The sequence below is a fragment of the Macaca nemestrina genome, chromosome 1 (assembly GCF_043159975.1).
Source record: "Macaca nemestrina isolate mMacNem1 chromosome 1, mMacNem.hap1, whole genome shotgun sequence".
In the NCBI taxonomy this organism is placed as follows: domain Eukaryota; kingdom Metazoa; phylum Chordata; class Mammalia; order Primates; family Cercopithecidae; genus Macaca; species Macaca nemestrina.
Genome location: NC_092125.1, coordinates 105,709,654 through 105,721,703, shown reverse-complemented (window position 1 = coordinate 105,721,703; position 12,050 = coordinate 105,709,654). Strand labels below are relative to the sequence as shown.

General features: G+C 42.6%; 1 protein-coding gene across 9 annotated transcripts in view; it reads right to left on the bottom strand.

Annotated features, from left to right (window-relative positions):
- LOC105498255 (nucleoporin 210 like) overlaps nt 1-12,050 on the bottom strand; it is a 163,044-nt gene that overhangs the window by 102,401 nt on the left and 48,593 nt on the right. For all 9 annotated transcript variants that reach the window (XM_071084919.1, XM_071084928.1, XM_071084909.1 and 6 more), the window contains 3 exons: nt 11,408-11,606; nt 8,026-8,171; nt 2,933-3,154 (listed from right to left, as the gene is read on the bottom strand). In XM_071084919.1, the coding sequence (XP_070941020.1) occupies nt 2,933-3,154; nt 8,026-8,171; nt 11,408-11,606 (567 nt within the window). The remainder of the gene's footprint in view (nt 1-2,932; nt 3,155-8,025; nt 8,172-11,407; nt 11,607-12,050) is intronic.

The window sequence follows — 12,050 nt, the reverse complement described above, 5'->3', positions numbered from 1 at the left end:
TCTCCCAAAGTGCTGGGATTATAGGCATGAGTCACTGCACCCTGCCGCAAAATTTCATATATACATATATATATATATAATTTTATATGTACATATTTTATATATACATATATATATAAAGGAATATTATGCAGCCTTAAAAGGAAGGAAATTCTGACGTATGCTACAATGTGAATAAACCTTGAGAACATTATGTTAAGTGAAATAGGCCAGTCATAAAAAGAAAAATATTATATGTATTCCATTTATATGAGGTACTCAGAGTTGCCAAAATTAGAGACAGAAAGTAGATTAGTGGTTGCCAGGGGCTGGGGTGAAGCAGAAATGGGGAGCTATTCTTTTTTTTTTTTTTTTTTTTTTTTGAGACAGAGTCTCGCTCTGTCACCCAGGCTGGAGTGCAGTGGCGCGATCTCAGCTCACCACAACCTCTGCCTCCCAGGTTCAAGCAATTCTTCCGCCTGAGCCTCCTAAGTAGCTGAGATCACAGGCGCATGCCACCACACCTGGCTAGTCGTTTTGTTGTTGTTGTTGTTTTTGTTTTGTTTGGTTTTGTTTTAGCAGAGAGGGGTTTCACCATGTTGGCTAGGCTGGTCTCATACTCCTGACCTCAAGTGATCCAGCTGCCTCAGTCTCCCAAAGTGCTAGAATTACAGGCATGAGCCACCACACCCAGCCAGGAGTTATTCTTTAATGGGTATAGAGTTTTAGTATGTTTTGTTTGTTTGTTTTTTGAGATGGGATCTTGCACTGTCACCCAGACTGGAGTGCAGTGACTAGATCATAGCCCACTGTAACCTCAAACTACTGGGCTCAAGTGATCCTTCTGCCTCAGCCTCCCAAGTAGCTAGGACTATAGGTGTCTGCCATGATACTCAGCTAATTTTTTATTTTTTAGTAGGGACAGGGTCTCACTATGTTGCCCAGGCTGGCCTTGAATTCCTGGCCTCAAGTGATCCTCCTGACTTGATTTCCCAAAGTGCTGGGATTACAGGAATGAGTCACTGTGCCCAGCCTTAGAGTTTCAGTTGTATAAGATGAAGAGATGGATGGTAGTGATGGCTGCACAAGATTATGAATGTACATAATACTATTGAACTGTACATTTTAAAAATGATTAAGATGGTAATTTTAGGCCGGGTGCGGTGCCTCATGCCTGTAATCCCAGCACTTTGGGAGTCTGAGGTGGGCAGATCGCCTGAGGTTAGGAGTTCGAGATCAGCCTGACCAACATGAAGAAAACCCATCTCTACTAAAAATACAAAATTAGCCGGGTGTGGTGGCGCATGCCTGTAATCCCAGCTACTCGGGAGGCTGAGGTAGGAGAATCGCTTGAACCCAGGAGGCGGAGGTTGTGGTGAGCCAAGATCGTGCCATTGCACTCCTGCCTGGGCAACAAGAGCAAAACTCCATCTCAAAAAAATAAAAAAGAAAGAAAGAAAAAAAGGATGATAATTTTATGTGTATTTTACCACAATAAAAAATTGAGGAGGAAAATAAGTAATTAGCTCTGAAATTACTAATAGCTAGTTATATATACAGAAAAGTTCACTACAAATATTAGAAAGAAACCTATGCAGTAAGTTATGATTGTTCCACTACACTCCAGCCTGGGCAGCAGTGTGAGACCCTGTCTCTAAAAGATAAAAATAAATAAATAAAATAAAATAGAATGAAGTTTATGGATACAGCACAGTTCCTACCAAGTTAAAATCTTACATTGATTTCCTTATGTGCTGGTTAGCTTTGCTGTTTCACAGTCATACCTTGAATTCTCAAGACCAGTAAAACTGCAAATCTTTGTTACTGATTTTGATAGAAGTACAGCACAGCTGTGAATGAAAACTATGTAAATCCACCAGTACCTCCAAAAATAATTAAAACTCAGCTGGGCGCAGTGCCTCATGCCTGTAATCCCAGCACTTTGGGAGGCCAAGGTGGGTGGATCACTTGATTCCAGGAGTTCAAGACCAGCCTGGCCAACATGGTGAAACCCTGTCTATACAAAAAAACAAAAATGGCTGGGCACAGTGGCTCACGCCTGTAATCCTAGCACTTTGGGAGGCCGAGGCAGGCAGATCCCAAGGTCTGGAGTTTGAGACCAGCCTGACCAGTATGGTAAAAGCCCGTCTCTACTAAAAATACAAAAATTAGCCAGGCGTGGTGGTGCGCACCCGTCATCCCAGCTACTCAGGAGGCTGAGGCAGGAGAATCTCTTGAACCCAGAAGGCAGAGGTTGCAGTGAGCCGAGATTGCACCACTGGGCAATCTTGACTCCAGCCTGGGCAACAGAGTGAGACTCCGTCTCAGAAAAAAATTAGCTGGGCATGGTGGTGTGTGCCTGTAATCCCAGCTACTCAAGAGCCTGAGGCATGAGAATTGCTTGAACCCAGGAGGCAGAGGCTGCAGTGAGCCGAGATCGTGCACTGCACTCCAGCTTAGGCAACAGAGTGAGACCCTGTCTCTAAATAAATAAATAAAAATAATTAAAAATAATTCAACTGATAGAGGGCAATATATTTATTATTCTTATCAGTGTAGATCTAATTAGTTTCTCAAAATTGCTAACCATAGATGATACTTCAAAGTTTCCCTTCCTTGAATTCTTAAAGTTGGGAAACTAAATATTCTAAAGTCTACAAAACAAGGAAGTGAATTATAATGATAATGTGGTTGCAAATAATGTGAAATAAGCTCATTACTACAAAAAGATCTTGTTTAGTTCATGAACTGCTGGAATTCTTGGATGAGCAAATTGAAACCTCTGGGTACATTTTAAGGATAATAAGGTTTTAGAAAAAACAATCCTTTGATCAATAATTAGAATTTTTCTGTTTAGTCCATAAACTAAATTCAGTGGAATCTAAAAAGGAATGGCTGGAAGTACAAAGGAGTACTATACTAAAGAAAATGTTATAAAAAACTGTTTTCCTACTTGTTCCCCTAAATCCAGGCATTGGATCCGGTAGATGTACTGGTTCTGTTTTCTCTTAGATGGCAGCCACACTTGTGCTATTCCAATCTTCTCTGTCTTCTCTGCACTCAATTCCAAAAAAAATCGGGAGGGCTCCAAGATCCATGGACGAGGACCCCCTTCAAATACCATTTCCTTCACAGACTGCCATGTCACCAATGCCACTTCCACAGGATTTAGAGCCTGAAGATATTTAAAGAAATTAATCCCTGACAGGTTAGGGAATTCAATCATTTTCTAAAGTGAAACACTAGTTATCTGAATATGCTGCAAATGACGTTAAACTTAATTCCCAAATTAAGAGATATGTATGCCATGCCTCTCACTTGGAATGCTTCTCAACCTAATCTGGATCCTACCTATCATTTGAATCTAACTATTAGGTTACTTTATCCATTAATTTGTGTCCAGTCATTCTAGACCACACCACTTGTTCATCCTCTAAGCTCTTACAGTATTTATCTGTACCATTCATTTGTACACTGTTCATTTCCTAATGTTATTATATGTATGTCAAATGCTATGTATAAATCTAATAATTTTTGTCATTTTCTCTAGTTATATAAACTCCTTAAGAGGAGTCAGTATCTTATACCTAATTTGTTTTCGTATTTCTCTTCTTCACTGGGATTTAGTACAATGTTGTGCACAGAAAAGGTATTGTATAAATAACTGCATAAGCATTTTTTTCAGGCTAGAGAATGAAAGATAAGATGCATAAGCATTTTAAACTGATATTTTACTACAGTATCAAAGAACTTCTGCCCTAAAAATATAAAAATAATACATCTATACACTTCACCATATTTCTCCAAGAACTTTATAAACTAAGAAGTAGACAAGATAGGTATTACTCAATTCAGTATAGAGGAGTTGTATCCCATTTATAGATGAGGAAACTGGCATTAGGGGAATGAAGTATTCTCAAATTGTAGGTTATTTTTGTATGGCACACAATGTCCACAACAGTGACTAATTTTTTTTATTATACTTTTAAGTTCTGGGATACAAGTACAGAATGTACAGGTTTGTTACATAGGTATACATGTGCCATGGTGGTTTGCTGCACTCATCAACCCGTCATCTACATTAGGTATTTCTCATAATGCTGTCCCTCCCCGACTCCCCCACCCCCCCAACAGGCCCCGGTGTGTGATGTTCCCCTCCCTGTGTCCATGTGTTCTCATTGTTCAACTCCCACTACAGTTGTTAAAACGAAGTAGAGAGTTTTAAAACTAAGTAGAGAGTTGAAGCAATTATTCTAAAAATGTAAGCAAACTATGCTTTTTTTCTGGAACTGTTCAGTCATATTTATTATTGAGTACTATTAAAACTGAACATTCCTATCCCTGATGGTAGTATTCTCTTAAATAATGTGTATATAATTCAATAAATATTCACTTATGAGGATACAGTAATAGAAATTCAAATAAAGTCTTGTCTCACAGGGGAGCCCACAATCTGGCAGAGGCAGACTTAGAGTAGGTAAAGAGTACAATAAGTATTGCAAAAAGACATGTGGCCAGGTGCGGTAGCTCATGCCTGTAATCCAGCACTTTGGGAGGCTGAGGTGGGTGGATCACTTAAGGTCAGGAGTTTGAGACCAGCCTGGCCAACATGGTGAAATCCCATCTCTACTAAAAATACAAAATTAGCCGAGCATGGTGGTGCACGCTTGTAATCCCAGCTATTTGGGAGGCTGAGGCAGGATAATCACTTGGAGGCAGAGGTTGCAGTGAGCCAAGATCACACCATTGCACTCCAGCCTAGGCAACAAGATCAAAACTTGATCTCAGAAAAAAAAAAAGACATGTTACAGAGTACCATACAAGTTTTTGGCCAGGCGTGGTGGCTCATTCCTGTAATGCCAGCAGTTTGGGAGGCCAAGGCAGGTGGATCACTTGAGCCCAGGAGTTCAAGACCAGACTGGCCATCATGGCAAAACTCTGTATCTACTAAAAATACAAAAATTAGCTGGGCATCATGGTGCGTACCTGTAATTCCACCCACCCAGGAGGCTGAGGCACAAGAATCGCTTGAACCCGGGGGGTGGAGGTTGCCAAGATTGCGCCACTGCATTCCAGCCAGGGTGACAGAGTGAGACTCTGTCTCAAAAAAAAAAAAAAAGAAAAGAAAAGAAAAGAAAAGAAAAAAAAAGTTTTTGACAGAAGAAATGAATAGAAAAAATAAACACAGAGGTCTCACAGATGGCTTTTCTGGAAAAGCAAAACCGAAATGATTCCTTTTTCTTAGATGTATAGTCCAAAAATAACCAGACGAACTGAATTGAGCTGATAATGTAAAAGGACAAATTGAGAACTGTACCATGTACTGAAACACAGTAATGATAACAAGGGTAGAACATACATATTTTTAAACAATTTTTTTTTCATCAGGCAAGGGGAAAGACACATGACTAATATACTAGGTAAAAAAGAAAATCATCATCTTACTTCCTATCCTTTAAGGACAACTTTCATTCAGGGGAGATCTATTTGTGGACACTCAATACATATAAAATAAGCCTAAGGACAATGATAAAAGTGAGAAAAAACCTAATGGAACTTTACAGTGAGCCACAGCCAAGCACTTGCATTTAATGAGGCAAGAAGGAGGACTCACCCACCAAGCAAACTAGTGAAACATACTTGAACCTATATTTAATATATATGCTACACAATGTACAATGAGGCCAACTTAAAATGGAGATTTGAATGAATAATTTATCTTTTTTCTTTTACTTTACTTTACTTCTTTCATTAGTGTTAATATTTTTCCCTGTGGATGCTCCTTATTCCAAGAGGCATTGAGTCAGGATTTGTCAGTATCTATCAGCAAGAACTTGTAGATACCAATTTTAGCTCCTGCTGGAATCTAATAGGATGTAGAAAGCATGCCAGTCTCTATCTACTTTTATTCTGAATCGTTGCAAGATCCTTGGGGTGTCGCTTTTCCGGCTGGAAACCTCTGTGGCTGGTGGCACTTTTGCCCAAGTTTTGTTTGGGCCCACAGGGCTTGTTCCATCCACTCGGCCTGGCAGGCTGTGCTTGGTTCATGCTACCAGCCTGGATCTCACACCTGCCAAGGGTGAGCCAGGCATGGAATGGCAACAGGTGTGTGAGTGAGTGAGCATGGGGTCCAGCCACTGCACACAGTCAGGCACACCAGTTGCTGTAGTGGGACAGGTAGCTCCAGGTGCTGGCATGGGCACTGGCTCTCTGCAAGCCTGTGGCTAGATCAGGTGCATTGCAAGCAGCTTCCACGATGCCACTGGGGAACACAGTGGTGCCTGGAAGCTTGGAGACTCCAGGAACCACAGGGCCCCAAAGTGGGAGTCACAGCCCTGGCTTGGGGAGCTCCCAGGTCTCGGCTCCCTGAAGAGTCGCAGTTCTTCTCTTCACCCACAATGTGGTGAGCAAGGGGCATGTTTCAGCCCTGTTTGTGTTATAGCTCTTTCAGCCCTGCCATTGGGCAGGTCCCAAGTTCTTGTCCTGCATCCAGGAAGAATAAGGTACGCAGAACAAGTGGAGGGTGAGCCAGGTGAAGAAGAGATTTACTGAGTAACAGAATAGCTCAGAGGAGGCCCTGGAGTGGGCAGTACCTCTCTGCTGCTGGTCATCCCAGTGTCTGCAACTCTCAGAAGAGAGGAGGCCCTGGAGTTGGTAGCTCCTCTCTGCAGCTGGTTGTCCAACATCTGCCCAGCTCTGGCTGAGCCTGGAGCTTTTATGGGCATCAAAGGGGAGGAAGTCTACACTGATTGGTCCATGGGCAGCCACGGGTGGGCCCAGAAAAGGCATCACAAGTTCCCACTCTGGTCTGCGGGACTGGCAGCCTGGACCCCAGTGTTCAGGCCCTGCCTGGTCTGAAGGTAGGGCCTCACCAGGGACTGCACCTTCTGCCCAGGAACCTGTCTGCCTCCTACTGCTGTTCATGGCACCCAGGCTGTAGGTGCCAAGGGGCACCTGCAGGCCAGTGCTGAGCTGCCCTCAGCTCTCCCTTGGCTTCCCTCCTATGCTTGTTGGTGCCCAAAGTCTGGAGGGGGCCAAGGCAGCAGGGGCCTGCCATGTCAAAATTGCCCCAAGCATGTGCTCATCTGGCCAGACTGTGACAGCACCCAGGATTGGCCCAACTTTGTTCTGAGATCACAGTTGGTGCTGACAGCAGGGAGAAGCCAGGCAGCGGGAGCACGCAGAAGGGGCCTTCCTGGGCCCCCAAGAGTACAAGGATGCCTGGGTCTGCAGCTGCCATTTGGGTGGCTGCAGTTGCATGGCAAGGAGGTGGTGGGGCTGGGGCAGGGGTGCATCTCCTGCCTGCTCAGTGGAGCAGGAGGCCTGGGTCCGCAGCCATGACTTGGGCAGCCAAAGCTGCACCCAGGGAGCTCCTGCCCCACCAACTCAGAAGGAGTGGGGCTCCCGGGGCTCCCACTTGGTGTCGGCTCCAAACGGCTCCATGGAGTGTGCAGCCCCAGCTGCATCTCCCTGCTACAGATGGCGTGAGGGCAGCAGCTGCTCCAGACAGGCTGCCGCTGCCATCAGAACCACTTATCATACTATCTCCATTATAATGAACCAGTCCTTAGGGCTCAATATAACGGCTTCTGTGCTTAAAATCTGTAAGTAGATAGGGTAAAAGATGATTGACTTCCTTCCATAGGACAGAAATTATCTTTCAGAGTTCTTCAAAAGGGAGTATGCTAATATACTAATTTTGGTATTTACAGAGATATATGTGCATGTAAAAATTCAGATAACAACTTAAGATGAGCGTACTTTATGAACTTTTCTGTACATATTTTATACCTCAGTAAAAAAGAAGAAAGGGAAATATCTAAAACTTTCTGATACAACTTAAAGATATTCCTGTGAGGCAGTAAACTCCCTGGAGACTTAGGTTTGAGGAGACAGCTGCAGATCTAAAAACAAAAGAGTGGCAAGTAAAGAGAACATAAATGTCATTGATCCTTAGTAGAGACCACAGATAACTAGCAAGCCCATAAGCGGACATAGTTGAGTCCATTAAAAGAAATGCCAGTTCCTTACCATGAAATATCTTACCTTTAGGGGTTCATAAGCAGCAAATGTAGCACTGCTCTCCAAGTACTTGTCACATTCACTCACACTTACTGTTACCAGAGTATGGCCGAGAGATTTAGCTGCGATATGTGTACTGGAACAATGCATTGGTCCAGGTCTTTGAATACCTGTGAATCAAAAACCATGATTTTTGGCAGGGCGTGGTGGCTCAGGCTTGTAATCCCAGCACTTTGGGAGGCCGAGGCAAGCAGATTGCTTGAGCTCAGAAGTTTAAGACCAGCCTGAAACACATGGTGAAACCCTGTCTCTACAAAATATTTAAAAAATTAGCCAGGCACGGTGGTGTGCACCTGTAGTCCCAGTTACCCAGGAGGCTAAGGAAGGAGGATCGCTTGAGCCCAGGAGGTTGAGGCTGCAGTGAGTCGTGATTGTACCACTACACTCCAGCCTGGGCCACAGAGTAACACCTTACCTAAAAAAACAAAACAAAACAAATATGATTTCAGTGGGGTAACAAGCAGTTAGTTTTCTTTTTTTTTTTTTTGAGATGGAGTCTCACTCTTGCTGCCCAGGCTGGAGTGCAATGGCACAATCTCAGTTCACTGCAACCTCTGCCTCCCAGCTTCAAGCGATTCTCTTGCCTCAGACTCCTAAGTAGCTGGGATTACAGGCACCCAGCACCATGCCTGGTTAGTTTTTTGTATTTTTAGTAGAGATAGGGTTTCACTGTGTTGGCCAGGCTAGTCTCAAACTCCTGACCTTGTGATCCACCCACCTTAGCCTCCCAAAATGCTGGGATTACAGGCATGAGCCACCGCACCCAGCCACGACCAGTTAGTTTTAAAGGAAATTAAGCTACAAAAATATAAGAATTTTAATACATTAAAAATACCACCTTGGGCCAGGCACAGTGGCTCACGCCTGTAATACCAGCACTTTGGAAGGCCGAGGTGGGTGGATCACCTGAGCTTAGGAGTTCGAGACCAGCCTGACCAACATGGAGAAACCCCATCTCTACTAAAAATACAAAATTAGCCGGGCGTGGTGGCGCATGCCTGTAATCCCAGCTACTAGGGAGGTTGAGGCAGGGAGAATTACTTGAACCCCAGAGGCGGAGGTTGCAGTGAGCCAAAACATGCCATTGCACTCCAGCCTGGGTGACAGAGTAAGACTGTTAAAAATAAACAAACATACAAACAAACAAAACCCATCTTGATCTCTTACATTATCAATTAAGCCCTTTATATCAAGTTGATATCTGTTCTTTCTATTGAGAGACATATATAAGACACAGTTGTATGTACAGTGGGAATATATATATATGAGCAAAGATCCTGACTTGAAGCATTTATAGTTTCAAGGGGAAAGTGAAAATGTAAATAAGTCACTTAAAACATTAATAGAAAGTGATAAGTATTATAGAAGTCTAGAAAATAGAAAGATTATTTCAAGCTGGAGAGATCGAGGAAAGTTTAAAGTATCTCAGGCTGAGAAAACAGAATGAACAAAGAAATACAAATGAGATATAAATGAGAATATGAGAGATATATATTAGAGAATTTAAAGTAGTTGATTTAGCCAGGCATAGTGGCTCATGCCTGTAATCCCAGCACTTTGGGAGGCTGAGATGGGCAGATCACTTGAGGTCAGGAGTTCGAGACCAGCCTGGCCAACATGGTGAAACCCTGTCTGTACTAAACATTCAAAACTTAGCCAGGTGTGGTGGCACGTGCATATAGTCCCAGCTACTCAGGAGGCTGAGGGACAAGAATCCCTTGAACCTTGGAGGTGGACGTTGCAGTGAGCGGAGATTACACCACTGCACTCCAGCCTGAGTGACAGACTGAGATTCCATCTCAAAAAACAAAACAAAACAAAACAAAAAATAAATAAAAATAAATACATAACATAGTTGATTTAGCTAGAACCATATATGAAGCAAAAGTATGAAATCATGAAAACTAGGTTGGGTTATATTGTAGAGGGGTCTTGAATATCAAACTAAAAGGATTTTGACTCCATTCCACTGACAATGAGAAGTCTCTCAAGATTTTTGAGCAGAAAAAGTAAGACCAAAGTTGAGTTCATAAAGATCCATCTGATAACCATGATGATCAGAGGTAAGAACAGTCGGGAGGATTTTGTTGTCCTACATGGGAAATAAGGGGCTAAAAATTAAAATACTCTGAGAAGAGGGGAAAGATCACTTGAACCCGGGAGTGAGGGTATGTACATATGTATGCATGTAGTATAATGAACAAGGGCAAAGCAAAAGTCCAATTTGATACCAAGCTTACAGACGTAAGAATTAAACAGTTAAGGTATAAAAATTATTCAGAACAGAGCTTGGCAAAGAGTAAATGCTGAGCAAATCTTAGATGCTACTACTGTCATTATATTGATGAAAAAGCAATGGGGATCAGGATCGAATATGAAGTTCAATAGCAGGAAAGGATGTTGACCTTTATTCATATTTTCTGTTTTACTAGAAAGAGCTATTTTATCCTTTTTCAATAAATTGAATGTATGCATATATTAAATGGCTCTACATTCCTCTTAGAAAGACATACGATATATATATTAGGGAAAGAAAAAAGAAAAGAGCTTGAGGCTAGAAATGGAAAACCTTACTGTGAACTAAAATCTGATATTGACCTTGCACTTGTAATCCAAGCTACATGGGAGGCTGAGAGAGCAGCGTAGCTTGGGCCCAGGAGTTCAAGGTTACAATGTTCTATGATTGCACCACTGCACTCCAGCCTGGGTGACACGGTGAGAACCTGTCTCTAATAATAATAATAATAAATTAATAAATAAATAAAAACTGGCCAGGCACAGTGGCTCATGCCTGTAATCCCAGCACTTTGGGAGGCCAAGGTGGGCAGATCACCTGAGGTCAGGAGTTCAAGACCAGCCTGGCCAACATGGCGAAACCCCATATTTACTAAAAATACAAAAATTAGCCAGGCATGATGGTGGGCATCTGTAATCCCACGTACTTGGGAGGCTGAGGCAGGAAAATCACTTGAACCCGGGAGGTGGAGGTTGCAGTGAGCCGAGATCATGCCACTGTACTCCAGCCTAGGTGACAAACGCGAGACACTGTCTCAAAAAACAAAAATAAAAAAACAAAAAACTGATATTGTCCAGCCACAATGTTGTTCAATTTCTGTGCCTGTGTTTCTACATCTGTAAAATGAGGAGTATAACACTTACTACAAGGCATTTGACAAAATAAAGTATTATAAAGGAAAATAATATGTGAATTTAGACTACAATTGGTAGTTTCTGAATTGTTGATTGCTTCCTTAAAGACAAAGAAAGTAATCTGTCACAGTGGCAGAGTTAAAGATAAATAAATAAAGAGAAAGGATGGAGAAGGTTTAAAAAAGGCTACTTTTACCTTCTTTGAGCAGAGTAAAGACTCCTTGTTTATCCATGTTCAGATCCAAGGATAAATGAGAGCAGTCTGTGAATGCCATGACTTCTTTGGTCTCTTTATTTATGTGATACATTGCAATGGGGATTTCTATAATCTGGCCAATCTCCACATCAGCATGAAATGGTAACAGTTCCATTTTGTTCAGTTTCAGGACATGTATCTGGAGGGGAAAAATTCATCTTTCAAGAAAGTTATGTTAAAAAAGTCTTAGGAGGAGGAGAAGCAAGATGGCCAAATAGAACCCTCCAGTCCCCCCTGCAGGAACACCAAATTGAATGACTATCCATACAAGAAAGCACCTTCATAAGAATCAAAAATCAGGTGAGCAATCACAGTACCTGGTTTTAACATCACATCAAGGAAAGAGCCACTGAAGAGGGAAGAAAAGAGTCTAGAATTGCCAACATCACTCTCTTCCATTCCCAGGCAGTGGCAGCAGCCACGTGGTGCAGAGAGAATCTGTGCACCTGGGGGAGTGCAGTGATTGTGGGATGTAGGACTCTGCATTCCACAATCACTGCACTCCCCCAGGTGCACAGATTTGGAACTCAGTGCTGCCTACTACAGTGGAAAGCCACACAGGGCAGAATTCAGTCAGTGCCTG